Below are 23,872 nucleotides of genomic sequence, written 5' to 3' on the forward strand. Positions count from 1 at the left end.
AAACCAGTTTTCCTCCACATGACCGTCGGAGAAGGGCAGAGAGAGAGAGAGAGAGAGAGAGAGAGAGAGAACGAGAAGAGAAGGAGAAAAAGAGATACTAACAGAGACCGAGAAAGAGATAGAAATAAGCGTGCGAGCGAAGCAGAGAGAGAGAGAGAGAGAGAGAAATATACGCTCGCATGTGTGCGTGCCCGCATGCACGCATACACACATTCCCGGTGCGGGACTGTAAGTGCGTGCGTCCACATACGTAGGACGTATACAGATACGCTTCTCGCTACATGCACGTCGGCTAAACTAGAAAGTTGCTCCGACCAACATCGTGTCGGTCGAAGAAACGTTGCCCGAGCTAGAGCTACCTTTCGAATTTCAACCGCGAATATTTTCTACATATAAACGTCGCTCGCCGCGTTATACCGCGCCGGACATGCGCGTCCCGGCGAACTGCAAAATTCGATCGAAACGCGCGCGCGCCGCACTCGATTCTCTCTCTTGTCGGCCGTGCGGCACTAGCCCACGTATAAAACAACGCGCGGGCGATCGAACGCAGCGTTTTCGAAAGCCCCCCGTGTTATCCGTTCCGTCCGCGTTTAGCTCTCTCGCGAGCGCGCGCGGCAGCGAGAGCTCGCCACGGATCGGTAGGTGCGATCGATCGAGCGTATATTTGGTCGGAAGCCAAACGATGCGCCGCCACACATACACACATCGCGTATACATAATATACCATTGCTACACGTTACACGCCGTATATAATGTACGAAGGGTTCAGTTACGCTTTAATATTTTATACCGCGCTGCCTCGTCTAAAAGCATTACGATTGTAATTGAAGTCGAAGCTTGACTTTTACGCGTAGCGAAATTGTTAAATTGTTTCTACTGGGGAGTAGCACTTATAAATGCTCTCTGCCTTTATTTCGAAATCTTCCCTCCTCCCCCCCCCGTACAAATGAACTTTCTGCCATGACTCGCGGAAACGTCGGCGAATATCAGTATTAACGGTATCTCCGTTTTTTTTTTTTCCTTTTTCCGTGCTATTTCCGTAAACTAGAATCTTACACCGTAAGGATACGCGTCGCGCACCACGATGCATTCCTGACGGATTAAGAGGAAGCGCGCGAATATCTACCACCCTAGTTGCATCGTCGTAACCTGGTCGCACAGCAACCCTCGATACTCGCCGAGTAGAAAGTCTGCCGGTAGAAATATTTCGTTCTACGCCGAGGCAACGGCGGCTTCCCGCCGAGGCGAGGCGAGGCGGGGCGGGGCGAGGCGAGGCGAGGCAAGGCAAGGCGAGGCAAGACGAGCTGAAGCGAGCCGAGGCGAGGCGAGGTGAGGTGAGGCGAGACGAAGCGAGGTGAGGCGAGGCGAGGCCTCGGAGCGTGGGTATCAGCACGGAACCGAGTCTACAACGCATTAGCGCGGCGTTGTCACGTTTCGAGCTTCTCTCTTTCTCTCTCTCTCTCTCTCTCTCTCTCGTTCTCTCTTTTTCTTCATCACCACCTCTCTCCGTCTATCCTTGGCCGCCCGTTCCTTTCCCTCCCGCACCGTTCTCTTCCCCGACGCCTCGCGCCTAGCAGACCGACTCGTTCTTTCTCTCGACGCCTCTCGCCGCCGCGTTGCGTTGCGTTGCGCCGCGCCGCGCGACGTTGCTGACTCGACTGGCGGGAAAACTGGCTCTTCAAACGGATTTTCCCGCGACAGGCATACGGCTCAAGCGTTTCTCGGCCTAACTCTATCCTGCCGCTTTTGTGTGCTGCTCGCGGCTTGACTATCGGTATTACAGGCATTTGACGAGCATTATCGACCGTCATTAACTTCGCGCTAGGCGCACCGCATCGAATTACTTTGATTTTTTAATGATGATTTACTCGGATTCTTCGGAGGACAATTTCTTGAAAAATGTTCCACTCACTGGCAAACAATAGCAATAGCTATGACCGCATTCGCGGAGAAAGCGATAGACTCATTCGTTGCACGGTGTGTTTATTCTCGTTAAAGATGAATTTATAAATCGTTATACATATATGTTATAATTACATATATACATATATATATATATATATATATATATACATAAATTTTATATTGTAACTTATAGTAACGAAAAATTAGAAGATATAACAGAAATATATATTTATCCATTATTTATTACATTATGGTCATAATATTTAATATACATAAAACTTTTTATAATATATTAATTTAATAAATATAACTAACTTAAATATTAAATTAAATTGATTAAATAATTTGAAAATCCTCTTTCTGATTTCAGCATAAAACTAATGAAAGGGAAGATGTTTTGGGCCTAAAGGTAAGCGAATTTCGTAACATAATTATATATATAAATTTTTATATTTATTAAAATATATGAATCTTACATTTTTTTATTTTCATTAAATTTATAAGTTTCGCGCTGAAATTTATTAATAAACGCTTTTGCGAATAAAATTGAAAAAAAGTGTGCAGTAATGGATTTGGGACATTCCAATAAAAGACCATGTCTATTGTATTGTCTTTTGTGTCACGCGTGACGCCGGTAGCCCTGAATGTGCGCGGCAAATGGAAAGCTAATGACCGGAAACAAGAGTACATCAGGCCGGTCGATTCGTAGTGAATTTTCCAAATATATCGCGAGATATTTCCACTCCCCCCTGTAATGTTAAAGTGCAATTTGGAAGGACTTGTTCTTCGCATTTTCATCTACCACACAATCATTTTTGTTTGGTTCTATATTGAGAGCGAATTCTAACTATAGGCACCATTATCCATTGATCACAGGAATTGCATCGATTGTTCTCTCGATTATAATAATTAAAACGAAATAATCAATATACAACTTTTTTTTATATTTTGCATTTTTCTCAAAATTATTAAGTTTTCTTCGATACCAACCAACTAAATTATAATTAATCTACAATTATATCTTTCTATATAAAATACTTTTAAACAACGACGGTAAGCCACTATATTACAGCCCCATAATATTTTATTTCCGAGAGATAGACCTTATCTTGAAAGCAAATATGAAGCGTAACGTGTTTGGAAAAAACGAACTTTGAGTCTGTTGTGCTTTCTAAGCTCGATTCTCATCTTCAAGATGCCCCGAACGTCCGACTGGCGTCCTATGACTTTGGAAATAGAAAGTCACTTTGAAAATAGGCTCCGAAATATGCGTGCTTGGTAAACCCTCCCATCGTCTCGGCTAAGAAGAAAAAGAAGAAGAAGAAGAAGAAGAAAGAGAAGGAGAAAGAGAAGGAGAAGAGAGGAAGAAGCCGAAGAGAAAGAGAAGGAAAATCATGATGAGGAAGAACGATGGAGAAGACAAGGAGGACGCGGGAGGGTAGACGCGGTTTTAGACTACGGACTCGGCGCGTCGGCGTCGGGTTAAAAATAACAGTAACAGCGGCAGAGCCGGTCCTCGTCGTCGTCGTCGTCGTCGTCATCATCGTCGTCGTCGCCGTCGTCCACGTCGCATTTACCGCTGCTGCTGCCGCCGCTGTTGCTGCTACCGCTCTCTGACTCGTATCTTCCACCGCCGAGCTGGACGGCGATATCGATGACGCTACCACGTCGTTGCGACATAGCCTTGAGCGCGGCTGTGCGTCGCACCGAAGAAGTCTAGGAGCCATATCATTTCGACTTTTTTTCTCCCACAAGAATTTTAATGTCTTATACATCGAGACGCTGGATTTCTGTCCACTTCTACATGCTGCGGAGTTTTTTTTATCTACACGCTTAGCGAACGCGCATTATAATCATTTCGGGCGGAGTTTCCTGGTTGCTGCAGCGTGTTCGCCAGGACGAATTTATAAATCACGTTGACGAATTGTCACGTTCCCGTTCCGCGAAACTTTCGCGCCGGTAAAACATCGGACAAATTTGTCCGGTCGTTCCTGTGCTTTTTGCAAAACAGAAATTATTTAGCTTCTCTCCATGAGTTGATGTATTTGTAGACTTTCGAGCGTAAACTTGACGGACGAGGTATATCGCAAGCTCTCTTCTATCATCGCGACAGCCGTTTGCTTGTTATTATTACGCCTGTGAAAAGGACGTATATGTCAAGTTTCATCATCTATATATATATATTCGTACAGTTACCTGTGTAACCGATGTTCGCCGCGTTTGGTACAGTGTAGTCAAGTTTCTTGAAACAAAAATTTTTTAAATTTCATTTTTTAATTCATCTAATCCTTAATCAAATCGTACGAAATCTCGAATTGCTAAAGTTAATTCGGAAGCTCTTTAAAGAAAAATCTTTAAAGAACTACAATTTACTACTAACAGCTTACAAACTGCTATAAATAAAATATTAACGTGTTAAAAAGATATGAAAACGTAAGTGTCATACCTGAGTATAAGTTTCTCGTCATACACACTTTATTCCAAAGAAAATATTTTTCTCTAGTCTCATTTATGACACTTGATTAACGTTTTCGAACGGTTATCGAATTCGTTTTTTAAACATATCGTATTTGAGAGTTTATAGGAAATCGTACTCTCTAAATTCTTTGGAGTGGAACCTCACTTTAAAGAGTAAAAATTGTGCTAATCTTGAAAAAAAGTCTTTAACATTGATATGTTTTATCTCTTCAGAAAGATAAGATTCATTATAAGAGTTTTAGGAAGTGTTGAATTTCATTCGTGAATTTTAAATACGAAACGACACGTGGGCCTCATCGGAAAGTATTAAATAAGAGTGCTGATATTATATCTACGAAAGATATTATATCACATATATCTGCACCGGAGCGTCGCGGGTCTCGAAATCTTGGCTGCGCGTGCGATCAACGGATTCTCTCTCCACGCAACGGCGAGACGGATTTTATTTTCGTACCGCAGTAGCATCCCGCGACCCCGATGCCACTGGCTCCGTCAGCAACCACCCCCCCCCTCCCTCCATCCCCTCCAATATCTTGCTGTCCTAGCGCGCCACGGCTGACACTCGTAAATCCAAAGCTGCGATTGCCGTCGCGGATACTTCGGATATATAATGTTCGGATGGTGTCGAACAACTCGTACGTGCCGAACGAGCGGTTAGCCACGAACGCGCGAGGCCTGCCCGCGAGTGTCTGTTTGTCAGCGCCCGAATCGACCATCAATTTTTTTTCTTATGCGATCACACGACCACGCGCCTACTCGTCATTTCCAATGTTTTGAAATTATCCGCGCGATAAATATTTTGATATTTCTAGAGTCCCTAGAAATAAGAGTCTGGGTCCAATCTTCTAGTTTGTATTTGTCTACGTATTATTACGTGCACTTATACACAACTGTATAAGGCGTATTTTACATATCTACTTTTCAATTTTTTGCTCAGTCATCATCTGATTGGTTCCGCCATTTTTTATCAAGCCAATCGAAAATAGGGCAAGACTGACCAGGCTTTTACTTCTTAAGGACATGATGTATATTTCGATAAAGGAGCGACGCGTATCATGTAGCACGAACAATGACATGCGCTTCTTTTCGTCGTCGCAAATGTTTTTATTTTAACTTTATATAAAAAGAATATATAGGATATTGCAAAACTGACGATAAATATTTTAAAGACGTATTTTTTGTAACATTTTAAGATGATAGTTTTCAAATGGAAAGAATTTAAAAAATTATACGAATGAGAAAAACAGAGGTCCGAATGTTATTATTATCAGAGATATGAAGAATCACCTTCACGCTCGAAATTCTAGTCCTGTTAGTCGTGATTCTTAAAGTCTCTTCTTATCTGAAAACTAACATAGCCTTGGCATTTTCGAGTTAATAGACTGTTCGTCTTAAAATGTTACAAAGAATTATCTTTGAAATATTTATCGTCAGTTTTGGGACCGTCCTGTATAGATGATTTTATGGATATTAAATGGCGTTCAATGCAATCGCGCGCGGCAATTCGATAATTGTTGAGGCGCGCCATTTTGAGCGTGTGATTTCGAGAGTCGCACGCTCGCTCGTGCGGCATACCGGACGCTCTCGGCTAGGAATAGTCGGGACAGGATACAGGACGGGAACAGTTACCAACGCGTCAGGGTTAGCGTGGCTCAAGGCGATCGGGCAAGGACGGTACCGCTATGGGCAAAGATCTTCAATCGCTCTCCTCCCGCAGGAATTTATCACGCGAAAAATCTTGTTCTCTCCGCGGGAATTTCGCTGATTTCTCGCGCGACTCGCCTAGCGATAGAGCTTACGGATCGTCCTTATAGAAAAAGCAACTAAGCGAGCAACTAAGTCGAACGGCGAATCGTTCGCTCGGAACGAACGCGATATCTATCGACATAGAATTTCTAGAGAAAGATATTACGCACTTCCGTTCGATGCCTTTCCTCTCTAAATTCGAAATTGATCTTGACTTAACGAATATTCGACGGGATATGTTATCTTTCTTTTGTCATTGGATATTATCTTACCTTGTCCAATACTTGAATGATTATGAAATTTTAAGTACAGCCCATTTAAAGTTAAGTGAGATCTAAGTAGTTCACTTACTCGCGTCTGTTCATTGGTAATTTCAGATACAGCACAATTAATCATGATCTGAGCTTTGTATCGATAGTTATGTGACGATTTGTCTCTCCCGACAAACAGGGAAATTCTCATTTTCACGGTTAATATTCATCCGTTCCAAATATTGGCGACGCGGGCGCGATCGATCGGGGATAAATAGAGAGGCGCCTTGACGTGTCGATGAGATCGGCAAGCGCGAACGATATAGGCTGATACAGGCCGATACTCCTAGATCCGACTGAACGGGCGTACGGAGGTCGTTGAATCCCATTAAGCGGTACTCTCCGATCGTTTCACTGCCGACCACCTGTATGCCGACGTTTTTTTCAGCCGATGTCTCCGCATCCGCGTCTCTCTCCCACCCCCTCCCCTCTCTCTCTCTCTCTCTCTCTCTCTCTCTCTCTCTCTCTCTCTACCCTGCTGCGGCATGCCTAGCACGATATTACGTCGGATGACGTCGACGAAGAGGAGATAGACACCAGGACGAGAGCAATTACCACTCCTCGTCGTCGTCGTCGTCGTCGTCGTCGTCGTCGTCGTCGTCGTCGTCGTCGTCGTCGTCGTCGTCGTCGTCGTCGTCGTCGTCGTCGTCGTTGTCGTCGTCGTCGTCCTGACGCGCTCATAGTCGGTGAATATCGCGCGCTACAGCTAGAATATTGTATTCTCCTTTTCTCGTGTGGCTAATGCGGCCACACCTTTCACCAACACCCAACCCAGCAGGCTCTGATCCGACTAGCGTACTTAGCTAGCTAGGCTAGCTGGATGACTTGGCTTGCTGATCGAAGAAATAGCCAGGCGCGGTCGCTCGTTCGCTGCGACCGGCAATACGACTTGCGCGCATCTCGAGAGTCGCCTAACAGTAAAGTCTTTCTCTTGCTTTGTTCCGTCGTTGGACGGCTCGGAGAGGATCTCGTAGGATTTTCATTACGTTCCTCCCGTCACTTACAGGATACTCTCGCAATTGTCTCTACTCTCTCCTCGATCTCGAGGAATTTTTAGTATGCCGATGTGCAACTTAAAATGCAACACACGCCATCTCTTCATGTGTGTCATTTACGTAAATTTAGGAATTAAAAGTAGAGCTCGGACAGATAGATTCGAACGAATTGTATGGTCAAGCTACGAATAGTTTGAATTGGAAATTTAACACTCAGATTCAAATAACTTTTATAATTCCAAAAGTCAAGATACTTTGAACTGTTTAATGGATTTGCGATGTTCGGAAATCTGGCAGTTTGGAAAGTTTAGTTGAGGAAAACTTGCGAAAATAGCATTCATTGAGACGTGAATAGCTTTAGTTCCTTCCTTTTCACATGTTACTCAACTTTATTTCGTCCGAACTCAAAGAATTCAACAAATTGTCTTCAAAATTTGTAATAGATAAATATTTATTGTTTTAATTTTATTTATTTATAAACTATTGTTTTACTTGAAATAAGTTCGCATTATATTCAAATTTACAATTGTCTGAAAACAATCCTTCAAACTTTAAAGAACTATATAGAAAATTAGTGAAAACTAGTGAAAATTTCAATGTTGTCTAAGTCCACAAAAAATTTCTTTTTTTAAGCCTGAAATATACAATTAAAAAGTGTAGGCATTATATAGGAACAAAGGAATAACAAATTTCAAGCAATCAGAAACTGTATTCTGATATACAGTTTCTGTAAAAAGTTGTTATCCCTAGTATATATTGCCTGTACTTTTCAGTTGAAGAGAGAATGAAGGTTAAAGCCTTTTATATCAAAAGGTTGTATCTACGATTTTTTTTAATTCGTAGTGCTATGAGTTTTTGTTCCAATCCAATATTTCATTTATTTTAACTTTTACTGAGATATATTTTTAAAATAAATAATAGAGAAAAAACAAACGAGAAGAATTTGAGAAAATAAGAAAATGGATGTCAGATAAGACTTAGGACGGCGGTTCTTTAAAAACTTGGAAAAATTTCTAGGAAATTTCAAAATTTATAAGAGTATAAACAAACCTATGCAGGGTGTTCCGATTCACAGCACTTGTAAGCATAATTTGTCCTTGTTCAATATTTGATAGATAATACGAATAATATAATGCTTCTTATAGCATGTGAACGTAAAAAACGAAACACATTTTGTGATTTAAGTTTTTTTGTATTCTTATAGATTTTGAAATTTTCCATACAGATTTTTCAAAGTTTCTAAAGAATCGCTATCTTAAGCCCTGTTTTCTTTGATATCTGTTTTCTTATCCTCAAATTCTTTTCGCTTGTTTTTTTCCTTTATTTTTTATTTTAATAGTTTACTATTCTCTACTATTATGTACGTTAAATAGAAACATCTCAATAATTGAAATAAGTGAAATATTGAATTGGAACAAAAGTTCATTCAAAAGCTCAGCATTACGAATTTCAAAATTCAAGCAGCTGTTTAAACTTCGTTGAAAATAAACGAAATTTGAGTTTGAAAAGGCTTGTGAAAGGCTTAAAATCTCTTCTTCCGAAAGATCTTAAGGTTGTTTAGTTTTTGTGAGTTTGGTAATTTTGACATATAGAAAACTACATGTTGGATAAAATAGGAAAGTTACTTCTCATTTTGTACAACTAAAAACCTTGCAAAAATTTTCGACTTTCTAACGTGAAAGCTTAAAGTTTTCTTTTATAAAATAATTTTTTTACCTTTTCCTTTTTATTACTTGTTGGAAAATTTTTTATTACTGAGTTATCGCGAATTAAATAAAAGGAGTATTTTGACTTTGATTGTTCATAATTCCATTAAAAATCATCATAATTAAGAAAACGAAAAATTAAAAAATTCTTAAAGCTGAAACTTTACTCTGTCGAATGATATAATTGCTAATTTTTTTTAATACATAGACATGATAAAAATGAAATAGCGTTATACAAACTTTTATTTCGACTCAATATATAATTTACAACTTTATGTAAAATATTTTTCCTAAATTATCTTTTCAATATGTATGAATCGTCTATAATAAGACTTTTTATTATCTTAATAATTTCATATTTTGTGATAATTTTATTTTTGTGAATAAGAGCATTATATAACTATGGGATATCTTGGGATCTAATTAACTAATTAATATAACTATGCGCAAAAGTGCGAAATGTCGACGACAAAACAATCAACCAGCTGGTCGTCTTGCGCAATTCGTAGGAACGACAGGCCTACTCGATACTGAAAGAACTTTTTCCACTGCCGCTTCGACGGTCCGAACAAAAAGGATATCGTAGTCTACCCGGGGACCCTCCGACATAAAAGGCTCCAACCCTCATTCTCTTTCCCTTCGGGTAGTGTATGTAGGGTCGACTATACCCTCAACCCAAATCCGACCTGGTCCCGCAGCCTCCAATATAGTATATCTCAACCTTAGGGCCATGGATACTATTGTTCATACGCTATTGCTATCATTTCCATTAACCCACCCACGTGTTTATACGGTACATGCATTCAAAATACAAATATTAACATCGTATTGTTTCATTAATTACAATTTTCCGAGAGCTTTCTCTTTTCCTTAGATAAAGAACATATCGATTACACACATACACACACGCGCGCGCGCGCGCACATATATATATATATATATTTATTTATTTATATATAATAATCTGAAAATACATTTTATTATATTAAACATTTGTGACCATCTATCTATTTTATTCAGAATTTGTAAAGTTGTTTTATCTAGAATAGGTCATTTTTCACATAACTTTGCCATTGAAATATTACTTTTATGCTGCCATTGAAATATTACTTTTATTCTCACAAAGCTTAAATGAGAATCCCTGGGTTTTATTGTCGACTCTTCGAAACGTACCACACGCACCCTTATGTCCGACCCTCGTCAAGACAGCACAGCGTTGTGAACCTAAGCACAACGATCATCCGTATTTCCTACCTGGGACCAGGTATTTCCAACTATACCCAGGTTCCACAAGTAGGTAAAAGGCGGCAAAATAAATTTTTCCGACACATATCTTCTTTTTCAAAATTCTTGAAAAAGAAAGTTCTACGTACGTGACTAGTACAAAAGAAGAAGTTTCTACTAATTCGTACGAATAATACATAGCTTGGCAAAATGCGAATCAAATATATTGCTGTACGACAGAAAAAAGATAGAGAGAGATATGTGAATTAAATTATGTTTTAAAAATAAACAAAGAGAAATAGAAAAACTATAGATCTAAATTTAGTTTTGAAATTTAGTTTTGAAATTTAATTTTGAAAAATGTCGAGCAATCGTAGCTGAGTTTAATTTCACTAAGTTCACGTAGTCGCAATATTTTATAGCGAAATAAATTCTATAATGTTTTTCCGCAAGCTTTCTGTGCTGTTTATATTATTCTCTTTCGCTAAAGTGATATTGAGTATAGATACTATGACAAAACCAAGTTTCTTTCCTCGACCGCAAACTCTTCGTAATTTGATGCATTCTTCGTTACACCTTCGATTTATCACTCTCGTAAGTAGAAAGTGTTCATGTATGCGCAAACCAGACGCGTGTTCATTGTTGACCAGCTGGCACCTGCTATGTCCGAACTGTCCACTTGTCCTTTTCTCTCTCTCTCTCTCTCTCTCTCTCTCTCTCTCTCTCTCTCTCTCTCTCGAGTGTCCTACGGACATCGTAAACTTCATCCCGCGCGCCCACTCGTCAGACGCGAACAGGTTCCGCGCGCTCACGTACGCACACATATTGCCTCTCTCTCTTCATTCTCCCTTCATTCCTCTCTTTTCTCCTTTCTTTTCTCCCTTGCTTGTTTTGCTTTATCTTAACTTGGACTTTAGATATACTATTTTAACTCCGTCGTTCGCATACAAAACAACTCGAGGTATTCCTTCATTTTATTTATTAGTCGTTCTATCATTGAGCAAAACAAGTGAAAATTGTATACTTACTATTTTATTTAACATTTATATATTATCACAGCATGCACAGATAGAAACTAACTTTCAATCTGTGCTGCTTGCATAAAAAAAAAAGAAAATTTATTAAAGAATTCGTGATTGGAAGAGCATCCTATATCTCTAAAGTACTCCGTATATCATTGAACATAAACATAAATATATTCAATAGAGTATCTCGCGAGGTATATCCCGCTTCACAATTTCAGCGTGACCGATCGCGCACCGTTTCATTCATAGACGGATCCATCCCATCGGCGAAGTCTCTTCATCGAAATCGAAAATATTTGAAATAAAAACCTTCGCGCTCCACATGACGCCGCGTGACGAACGTCGAAGGGCGACCAGAGGCGGGATGAACCAGGGGAGAGAGGGGCTTTCGGGGGTGGTTTGCGGGCCGGAGGGTGGGAAGGGAGGACGCCGCGTCATACGCGCGTAAGCAGGAAGACGCCACGCTAAAAAAATCCGGCGCGAGGCAAAAAATGTATCGGAAAGGGAGAGTGGCGTGTATATACGTATCCCCACTGGCACTCCCACGCACAAGGGGTGCCCGCCATTGCCCGACATATGGCCCCCTTTTTCAGCCACCGCGCCGCACCGCGCCGCGTGCGTCTCCGCTTTCCCACACGGCGAAGATACAGCCATCCGTGTGCGTGCGTGCGTGCGTATGTGCGTGCACTGTGATGCTCGCATGGATGCGTCCATCAAGCTATTTGAATTTTCGATAGAATAAAGGGGAAGTTTACCCTAACACGGATTACTAAGCCAAGTTCATTTTTACTCGTTAAAAATATCACTTGAATTTTATCGGAATGTATATTATTATCTTCAAATTTAAACTTGAGTATATTATTAATTTCTAAATTTCTAATATCTTTTGTGACGAGCAATTCATATATTGAAAACAGTTATGCATTGTATGATAATGTCATTGTGATATATAGATATTTATAATATATGACGGAAAATATTTACCGTAAAATTTTATAAAAAAACAATCGCTATTAATACGCTAAATCTTTGATATTATAATTTTTCGAATCAAATTCGTTATGTCGCTTTTATCTGATGACTAAATTTATTCACCGTATGAGATCTATGATTGAAATGTCCTTATCGTTGTCGAAACAAATTGAGACATCGCAAAGTACGGGAGACGCGCGGAAACCTTTGACTCCTAGAATTGGCATGGACCAATTAACGACAACGTGACATTTTCCATTGCTTTATTTCGAGAGGATCCGGCGACGTCCTTTTTCTCCTATTTCCGTCTCTTTCCTCTTTTCTACTTCTCGTCTCTGCTCGCCTTCTCCCCCTCTTGCATTTCTCAATTTTCCATCCACGAGTTTTTCATTCCCTCTCGTCCACTTTCTTTCTCTCTCGCGGCCTTCCTCCCGCTTCTGATCCCCACCCAATTTCCCGATTTTCGGGGTAGGACCCCTTCGTTCAGGACACCACAGATGTCGCGCGCCCCTGTAGATAATATCAGCGGCGCTCAGTTTGATTTACGCAAAGAGGCCACGTGTCATCTTCTTAGCTGATCCTAGCTGCGATTTCATCAGTTCTATTATATTTTCTAATAAACTGATCTAAATACATATATTAAAGTACACATAATAATAATATTACATAGATAGATAAATATAACTAATATTTGAACTGAATAGGAAAACTTATATTTTCGATATAATTCAATACAACATATACAATGTTAATTTCATATACCATGAGACGAATATATTAGGTCATTTAAAAAGTATCCGGTTTTTTGTTCAATTTTTGAATGAAAAAACCGCGGATACTTTTTAAATGACCCAAATAATCGCAAAAGATATTTTCCCGAAAAATCGTGCGTGGCTTTTTGGGATGAGCGGATAATCAAAATTCAAATCGTACGGATGCACGTACGAATGAGAGGCACTGGAGGAGCAGGGGAGCCGACCCTCCGTTTTCGGCGACCTTCCTTTATTCATCCCCTAATGTAGGCCCGACTGGCGCGTAGGGCTCTCTCTCCTCGCCGCTTCGTATATAGGGTAGGGTATTTACCAGTCGGGAGGCACATATACGCGTGTTATGTACGTTACATAGCGCGAGCGAGGCAAGGGCGCGCGTATATCTACGTGCGGGAGAGATCGCCTACGCGCTTTCGTAGGTATCGGACGCGGGGTGCCTCGGGGGTTGGTGGAGGAGTGAATGAGTGGGTCGGCGTCGCCTATTGGATAGTTACCGCCGAGACGCATCGGAATAACCCCCTCCCCCCCTCCCCCTACCTCGTGTACCTCGTCCCGCTCGGCATCCCTGCGACTCGCCGATTCGTACACGTGCCCGTCGTCCCTCGGGGGTGAAACGTCGTAGAATCTCGCGCACGTTTCGCGCCCGATGACGTATCCGCGCGCTGTTTTCGGCCGGCGAGTCTCGCGTGTGCTGCCGAAAAAGGCCGCGGCATCTGTGATACCGCGCCAACTTTCCGTAGACCTTTATCGGAAACTTCGAAACTTCTCCGGCAAGAAAAATAATTCCTTCGAAATAATCAATTTTCGATCGGAAGTGTAAATATAGATTCCTATCGGTACTGTATTATTTACGTTCAACAATAAAGTATCACGGAAAGTTTACTTACGAGATTAATTTATGGAATCTTGTATTAAACATCTGTAAACTTGATGAAAAGTTCGTTTCTTTCAAAGAAACAGTATGATGATCAGAACATGCGGTATAAACGATATCTCGTAATATAAATCGCGTGCATTTCTAAATAAAAACTGACGGGACGATTTATATGTAGACTTTCCTTATAGATAAAATATTTCGAATTTAATTGTTTATCGTTAAATATTTATTTGTCGTAGCTTATTTTAACGCAGGCCGCTGCTGTGCGAAACAGGTCGCGTGTTCGGCAACGGGAGTCTCGAGAAATTTCGTCTTGACGTCTTAACCGCCTTGAACAAGCGGAGTCCTTGAAGCCTGAAGCCGGTCGACCGGCGCGGCGCGGTGCGGCGCGGCGCACAATCTTATCCACGCGCGCGCTTCTTGCGATAGCGCGTGGCTAATCTGCCGCGGACTTTACTCTGCTAAACTCGTCGTCGTTTGGGTCAGCCTCCAGAATAGCGACGAATTTCAATGTCTCCGGCGCCTCCGAACGCTAAGAATTCGTCGAATTTTCTTTTCAACGTCGCGTACCTTTCGACACATATACCTGAAAAGATTTCTATATCCCTCACTATTTCGTACGACGAATATACGTAGATTTAAATGTATCACGGATTAAATTTTGCATAGGTAGCTAACGTAACGATCTGGTAAAACGATAGTGTCACGACCTTGACCCCTGTTCACATAAAAATCAAAGACCGCCGCCGCATCCCCGAGAACATTTGTCAAATCGAGCCATTCGATCCAGTTGCGCACATGTGATTACTTGACGAAAGGGAAATATCAGGATACGAATAGGTTTCTGTATCAAGACGAAGAAAAGGAGAGAGGGAGAGAGAAAGATGGATTCGTGAAAGATTAACGTTCTCTCTTTTTAGAAAATGAATACGAAGTATTTTATTGTGATATTTATTATATATATATCACACGTAATAATTAATCATCATTTAATCGATCTTTTACTTCTTTTCTAAGTTATTATATTTTACAATTTAATTCTTTGAACTTTTCACAGTAAAAAAATTAATTTTTTAGATAGTTAAACCAAATATGTAATCATAATTAAGATAATAAGATCGTAAAAAGAGTAAATCACAAAATATACTACATAAAAGTAAAGTCGAATAAATAATAATTTAAGATATCGTTGGAAAAAACAAAAAGAAAAAAGGTAAGAGAGGTTGAAGAAAGTAAAGCAATATATTCCGAAGAGAAACAGCCTTTTCATAATCATAATCTTCGCGAGGCGAGGGAATGCGTGCTTAAAAAATAAAAAGCTCGTTACTATTTTACGTAAACGCAACATTCTCGTAACTCGCTCTCATCGTGGCGATTTACGTGCCTTAATAAAAATACTTTCCATCCACGCAAGACGCAACCGAGCGAGTCCTTTCGACATATTCCACTCGCTCGCACGTTCGCTCGCTCGCTCACATCGCCCGAAGCTCGCCTCGTTGTTCCTTCGCCCGATAGCGACGTGCTCCGGCTGTTTACGCCGCTTCGCAATTTCTCCGCGCGGCGCCGCCATCGTCGAGTCCCCTTTCGAAAATAACACACGGCCGGTTGACGTCATGCTGTCATGACCACCGTGGCGCGCCAACGTCGCTCCGACGTCGTGTGTGCGCGACGCAGAAAATTCAACTCGCGCGCGCGCATACACCACATATACACACACAAGCGCGCAGTATTACTCATGCACACTCATTCGTGCGCGCGCGCGCGCGCGTGTATACACACATATATAAAATATATATATATATATATATATATATATATATATATATAGAGAGAGAGAGAGAGAGAGAGAGAGAGAGAGAGAGAGAGAGATACACGCTATCGGCGCGCTTGTGCTCATTTCATCGTGAGTGCGCGCGTCACCGTGCCGATATCAACGACACAAGCGCATGTGAGCATACATACACGTACACAAGCATCTCACATATACACTGACTCTACCAACTACTTTTATCTACCAACGACTGGTCTCTCGGTCGACTCAGCCTTCGAAGCGCGTTCATCGGCAGGGCCGGCAAGAGACGGCGACTTCTGGCGTTAGTGACTTTAAAAGTATAAACATCATTTGTTGCAACAACGATATAATAATGCTAATTTAGCAATTATCTTTTTTTGAGTTATCTGCATAAAGAAGATAATGCTGTTGAGAATTTAATCCCTTCAGACGCTGCATTGTAATGTGTATTAAATTTGAAAATATTATCTGAAATTATTTTATTCTGTCGATATTATTTGAGAACTGATGCACACGATAATGTATATATATTGGAAGAATATTTAAAATTTTGAAAAAATTAATTGTTTAATATAAATTGTTTATTTAATATAAATTGTTTATGAAAGTATAAGTATAAATTGTATTAAATTTTTTAACATTCAATAAAATCAGATTCGAAGGGGTTCATATGTTGAATATAAAGCAAATGATATTTTTATTCTTCCTCAAATAATAGACAAAATCATTATCAAAGTACACTAAAAAATAACAATACAAAATTTTTATTATTCGAAATATTCAAAATATTCAAACTGGAAAACTTTGTCTTTTTTAAGTTATGTTATTAGCAAATGTTATTGTAGCAAGTAAGCGATGTGAACCTAAAATGAGATTCAACCGTTTTAATCATTAAGTTTTCAGATGACGTTTTCAGAAGATGTATACTGTTTCTTTCTTTATTCAGAAGATGAAAATAGGGAAAAATTTAGAAGAGATTAGAATAGATAGAAGCTAAAGATCAGATCTTTTTATTCTGATATATTTCTAGCATCAATGTCTTAATTATCAATAACTCTATTAATGGAACATTCACCATAGTTATTTATATCAAATGTCTTTATTCCAATTTTCTATATCTAAGTTTTCGTTTCTAAATAATAATTATACAAATCGTAAATTAGTTTTCTATGCTTTTAAATATTTATGCAATACCGACATATTTTTTTAGTTATTTTACGAGGAATTTAAGATTAATAAGTCAAATAAACCTGAAATGCTCTGATATATTACTAATAAATAAGTAAAATAACATCGAATGTCAAAAATGAAAAATGACGCTATATCCGAAATCAATTTAGAGCGTAATTATCCTATTTACTAATATATAAAAAAATCATTTCGATTACAATTTTTATTACATATAATAATATCTAATCGTAATTAGATGCACTACTTCTACTCGATATTCGAAAGAATCGTGCGTTCAGACTTTGACTCGAGTGACGTATCATCACACATCGTTCAAATAAATATTATTCAAGCTTAATCAAGACTCAAATGATTATTTATCTTTTTCTAAACACATCGCATTCGAGCATCCGTTAATGTAACACTCTTTACATATAATTTTTACATTAGTAATGCACACACTAATCTGATTTGAAGTTAATTTTGATCTTTTCGTAATCTTCGAAGATAGTATACTTTATAATGGAAAATATTGTATATGTCATAACTTGGAAAAACTTCTATCGTTTAAATACATTCCATTATTCAAGATATAAAATTTTGGCAAATATCTATGGTCGCTTTTTGTAGATAAGCAGTGTATAACAATGGATCATCGCGATTACTCTTAACGAAAGGACTGAATTTCAGCAACGTCGGTTAACGTCGGTTACTAACTTAATTCGTTGACGAGATCTAGGCGCCGCGATTTCCAACCTCGGCACTGTCACACGAGTTGTTAGATAGCTTCGACTCGGCTCGGCCGTACCGAGTCAAGTCGAGCCGAGTCGAGGCAAACATTACCTCATCGCCTGGCAGAGCCGGATCCACCGTGAACCTTCTCCACTTAGGATTTTACTAGCCGCGCGCCGTCACTACCTTGCGCCACTGCCGCGTCACGTTCACAAAAAACGCTTCTTTCTCAGCCGACGGATGGACAGACGGACGGACGCGCATCGCGAGAACCGCTCGTATATACATACATACACATATATTCGCCCAACTTTTGTAACCCGTCTGGCTTTTGTTTCGCTTTGCGTCGCGTACTTGCCAGTCCCCAATCCCTTGCCGCGCGATTGTCGACCAATCTAGTCGACAGCTTTATCTGTCGCCGCTACCGTTATTTCTTGCTCATTAGCGAAAGCGCTCTCTGAGCGCCGCTGACGCTCCGTGAGATCTAGAATCTCTCGAAACTCCTATCGGCGCTTTTATCGTGTCGTCTCTCGAATCACGCGTATAAATTATATATAGTTTGAAATTTCTATCATGCGCGAAGACGTCGAATATCGATTCAAAAAATATCGTACTTCAAAGAAATCAGACTCGCCGGGATTGAGCTATTTTCAACTTACTCCTGCTTCGTATATCGGTCATTCGATTGTCCACGAGTACCTATATCTTATCCTATATATTGCACGAACCGGTCTATTCCTCGACATCCACGGATTACATTCGTCGAATTCGTTGCAAGGCTCCTCCACTTCTAAATGCATTATCCATATTTATCGGTGATTTTTACCGATGAATTCTTTTGGCGGCGATCCTCCCTCGCTTGTGTACCTTCCAACGATTTATGCGGTTATCGAAGTCCCGCGACGCACCTCGAGTTACCGCGTATCCCACTCGTCTCGAGTTCGAACCGCGATAAAACTTCACCGGGTTTTATTCCCTGTGTTTTCGTTATTCTTCCCTCACTCGTTTGACGCCTGTTGCTCGCTTGTGGCGAATCCCAGTCGTTTTATCACTCGACGTCAAAGTTGCCGCGCGGAATCTATGACTTCCTTTATACTTGAGTATCGATATCGGAGTGAGTTATATGCAGCTCGATCGCGCCGACAGACTGCGACGCGCAAATGCGACTATTCGTGACACAGAGAAGCCCTTAGGATCGTTCAGCCTTGTACGAAAGTCAAGAAGCGCGTGCACGCGTTGGAATGTACGTCGTATAAAATAGCGGTCACGATCGGTCAAGCCGACCTACACGGAAGAAAAGATTTTAATGAAGTATTTAAAAGTTTAGTAGTAAATGCAGAAATAATTTTATTTCATCATCAATATTACGTAAAAATCTCAAGCATGCTATAAAAAGCAGGGTTGTCACAAAATTGCAGATTAAGGAAATATCAGAGAAATTGAAAATGATCGAGGAAATTAGGAAAAGTCAAGGAATTTTTTGGAATATTAAAATTCTTGATTCTATAAAAGGCACACATCACATCTACGCAGTTTTGAAATATTATCAACTTAATAATTAAATGTGAGCAGTATCAGTAACATTAATAATTCACATTGTTACATTAAATTGCTCTCTCAACAAAATATTCAGCGGTTTCTAGATCAGGATGAAAATATAAAAAAAATTTCAAAATGTTGAAAGCAGGGAAAATTGTGAAATTTTGTCTGAAAATTAGAGAAAAGTTATGGAATTTTAGAACGAGGAATTCGTGGTTCCAGCACCAGTTTGAGCATCCTACATAATTATTTTGACAATCCAACAAAATCTGAAAATTATTATTTTCAGATTTGTCGCTAGTTAAATTCTCAGATACTTCAACAAAACCGTCCTTTCCTCCGTATTCGTATATCACAAATAAAAGTATCAGATATCAGTGATACATTACGATCATTTCGTTTGAATCGCGGGAGCGAAATCCTTATTAGCCCCACATTAACCCCTGCCGATAGACGCGTGGCCGCGAGGTTTACAAACGAGATGCAAGCCGCGAGGATTTCACAAGTGGAAAAGGAGCGTCGCGGGGCGTGGCGCCTCTCTCAACTCTGATTTACGGCCGGTTAAGAACCGCGTATTATCGCCACATACAACTAATCCTTCCCAGTATATTTCCTCCTTCCATCCCTTCCTCACCCCTATTGTCCCATCTGTGCGTCGACTCACCCTCGAGTCCTACTCAATCACCCCCTAACCCTCTTTCGCGGTCACCCTCCTCCCACGTTTTGTGTACCTCTTCGTCCTTTCCCTCATCCCCCTGCGCTTCCTCCTTTCCCTAACCATCTTACCTCCAACCGTCCATCCGTCTCCCCTTTCTCCCGCACTGTACTCTACGCTTTGCCCTGGTCTCTCTTTCTCTTTCCCTCTCGCGCCTCCTTTCCCCCTCGCCCCCTCCCCCTGCCCCAGGTTCCTCTTGTTCCCGTTCCCGTTGTCGATTCAACAAGTGCCCGGTCACGCTTCGCAAATATCGCACGTAAGAGGAGGAGACGCCGGAGATTACGGCCGCATCCACAGTCGAGCGCGCGCCCCATTCGCCGAGTTTCGCCGAAATTTTCAAGTACATACCCCCTGTTAGTTACGTACTACTCCCTGTGGGAGGTAATCGGGAGACAACGACCAAGTTTCACCGATCGACGAAATTATTAACCCACGTTACGCGTACCACCCTCATTCTCGAGTTTATCTCCCAACGCACTTTCACGACGTAGAGCAACGTGCATCGAGATTCACTCGCTTTGCACGTATCTTCGCGTGATAATCTGATGAAACTTGTCCGAATCGGACAATTCGGACGACCAATTCGTACCTACTCGCGAGACATAATTTATCAACGTGAAATATACGAAAAATGGAGTAAAATAAAAAAGATGTCAGATATTTTTAATATCGATTGAAAAATAAGTAGGCCAAGTAATCAGTAGAGATTCAAAGTAACAAAAAATTTTGAAATATTTCATCGAACGATTAAATTTCGTTAAGTTTCATTTATTCGTTCTCGGATTTGCTCAAAACGTCTTTATAGAAATCCTTCAAGGAAGGAATTTCAAATCCGCAAAGTGAGCTGTCGCAGCGGATGTCACTTTTCGAAAAAGAATGCAGTTTTGAGAAAAAGAAAGAGTCGCTCGGAAAAGAGTTGGCGTCATTCTCTCGAACGGTAGAAGGCGAGATTAGATCCGCCGCGTCGTTTTTCCTCCACGATGATTCCACGAACGTTCCTCGGAGATTCGAGCTGGCCGGTTGACCACGTCGCGTTGGAAGGAGAATCTCCGCGAGCGAGTCATATTCCAAGTAGGCCGCTACGGCCGGCTGCGGCGGATGTACGCGGTCGCAAGAGCCGAGCTGTTGCCGCTAGAGACACACTCGAGTCAGGCCAGGAACGTAACTACTGGCGTGGCAAGTAGAGAAAACGCTCGGAGTACAAGTCTTACCGCCCAAGTCCGCTTGTCTTGACTGATAAGACGAAAACTGGGTCACTCTCAGTCGAGTATAAAATAATTATACACAAATTTTTTACATGGCTTCGATTACGAGAGGCTAAATAGCACGGAACTCGAATAGTAATCGACGCACGTCGCGTAATTACGCGACAAAGAAATGAGATCGTGAGAAAAGTTGTCTATTTATCGATTTTATCAAATTTACGATTTCTTAATGCTGATTTATGGAATATAACGGAATCATATGGAATAGAAGTACGGCAATAGCGGGAACGTACATTTGCGCGTCACGTTGACTTTGCCTATAGTCTCCAGTCCATCGTATATACGCCACGAGCTCGGTCACCACATCGTTCACTACCGCCAGCGGAGTCGCGCTATCAGCGCAGCTCGAGGCGGCGTTGGTAATGACGTGCGGACGCCGAGTTCGATGGAAACGCGGTGACGTTTGTTTCCCGAGCCATTAGATCGTCCCGTTTGCGCACGAAATTCGCTTACAAAACGTTCCGAGCGTGCGGCTTCGTTTTGTGAATCAGCGGATATCATATGAAAATTAATGAAACTTAATATTTCATTGGTTGCTCAGCACACACACACACACACACACACACACACACACACACACACACACACACACACAGTGAAACGATGAAACGTTTTGCAGCCGCTGTTATCAGTTCTCACTTATGAAAAGTAGACGCAGTAGTATGTTGCCACGCATCGATGATTCCAACTTTTCAAAACAAAAAAAATCGTAAGAGCGTCAAGTCGAAGACTGTCGAGACGCTATAGAATAATTTCGTTTGTCGACTTTCAAAAGTTATATATTACGTGAGAAAAAAGATGCGCCTTTTTCTTAAGGAAAAAAAAAGAGAGGGGGGAGGGAGAAGAAGAGAGAGAGAGACTTTAAATTTGATAAGCCGTGAGTTGGAAACGTTCGGAATAGGAATAGTATCCGCAACTATTTCTAACGTGAATTTATGAAAGTTGTGCGAATTATCAAAGTTTGGTAAGTGGCAATTCGCTCTATAATCGAGTCGAGCGACGAAAGTCAAAGAGACGATAATCGACTTCGGTAATGAGATTAATCACGTGATTATGAAGAAGGGGGGGGAGGTAGAATTCGCATCTTCTTCCTTCATTTTGAATTTCATGCGTCCGTGTGCTCAAGGGACCAAAAGTACTGTCATTACCCTTTTCGATCGACCTGGCGACTATCGTTGTCACTTTTTCGTCTGGCCTCCAGCCAGAGTAACAGTCCCAACATCTTCTGTTATAATATATGTATATATATATGTATATCTTTCTTTTTTTCTCTCTCTCTTTCTTCCTCTATCTTTCCTATCCTTCTTCCATGAAATCAAACGTCATGTGGAGGCCACGTGGACTCGGCCAGCCGACAAACATGTCGCTGGTGACATCTCACGGTATCTCCGAGCACAACCGAGCACGCTATCGTGGCGATACACCCTCCCCCCCTCTCTTCCCCTCTTCATCATCGCCGGCCTCTCACCCTTCTCTAACTCCCCCTTCTCCCAGCCTCTCTTTCTCACGCTCGCGAGAACGCGTTCTTGCTCCCGCCAGCGGAGAAACGCGTCTCTCTGTCTTCCGAGGTGAGCAAGGGCTTGGAGGGAGGAACGATTATTTACTTACTTTCACTCGCGCGACCTCGTACGCGCGTAAATCATCCACGGCTGCGTGGGTACTGCTTTCGTAGGGTCCGCGGCGCCAAGATACGCACGCGAGTTCGACCCGCCCTACGATCGACGAGACGAAGAGAAATTATAATCTCGGTTCATGTCTCGACCTCATTCCCAGTTCGAGGAAAAAAACTCATATAATTTTTAATATCGAAAAAAAAAACAAAAAATACAGAGAAATCGATAATACTCAACAATAAAGATACTCTTCGGTTGAATTAAACTCGATAAATCTATAAACCTGTTTTTTTTTTTATTTTTTTATTTGAACAAAGATGGTTTCGTTATCCGACTGTTTCACAGCTCATAAAATTGTGTATTAAAAAAAATAGGTATAGCTTTTCTTTGTCCTGCTTGTGGGTTTCTTTGTCGTAAGTGCCAGCGAGCATTTCTAAGATAACTGCTGTTGGAAGTCTGTAGCCAGCTCGCTCGCCAGCGAGCGATCGTCCGCGTTCCGCTGATGATTTCTTCCCGGCGGGGCTAAGGAGTCGCGTGACGTCACTTTTTCCATCGCCCCGATGGAGTGCCGAGCGTCTGAGTCACGTCCTCTCTTGCCTGCTCTCTCGCCTCCGATCCGCTGCGCAAAACTAAACGCGCTTATTCGTCTTTGTTGCATCAACACCGACGAATAACTTTGAGATAACTAGCTGACCCTTAACAAACTTTAGTCGTAGCGGCTGAATATAATGGAATTATACCTGACTCTCGATTATATAACATTGATCATTTGGACTCAAAGCGAAAATTTTAAATGCTTGTGTGTACGATTGATATTATTTAAGAGATTCTAAATTCTGAGTAAAAATATTTTGAACCTTCCTATATCAATCACTATAAAGAGATTCACTTGCATTCTATACTCGAATAGGAACTTGGATGTAGTTTTCATAACTGTAGTTGAAGATTAATGATAACTACACGTCTTTTGTACAGATAGAACTAGATGCGCGCAAAGAAATACATGGAGCTAATGTTAGCGATTTGTGACTTTTTTT

At 40.9% G+C, this 23,872-nt stretch overlaps 1 protein-coding gene and 1 long non-coding RNA gene across 2 annotated transcripts in view; one reads left to right on the forward strand and one right to left on the reverse strand.

Moving 5' to 3' along the window:
* Positions 1-23,872, forward strand: part of tara (SERTA domain-containing protein 2 taranis) — a 59,964-nt gene that overhangs the window by 26,177 nt on the left and 9,915 nt on the right. The window contains exon 2 of the mRNA XM_087408798.1: positions 2,276-2,314. Coding sequence (XP_087264924.1) covers positions 2,276-2,314 — 39 coding nt within the window. The remainder of the gene's footprint in view (positions 1-2,275; positions 2,315-23,872) is intronic.
* On the reverse strand, positions 16,882-23,866 carry LOC147908703 (uncharacterized). The gene is made up of 2 exons (XR_015545975.1): positions 21,456-23,866; positions 16,882-21,190 (listed from the first exon to the last, which is right to left on the reverse strand). It is a non-coding gene; the product is annotated as an uncharacterized LOC147908703 (long non-coding RNA).

This window comes from Acromyrmex echinatior, chromosome 8 (genome assembly GCF_024713525.1).
Source record: "Acromyrmex echinatior isolate Ae372 chromosome 8, ASM2471352v2, whole genome shotgun sequence".
NCBI lineage: Eukaryota > Metazoa > Arthropoda > Insecta > Hymenoptera > Formicidae > Acromyrmex > Acromyrmex echinatior.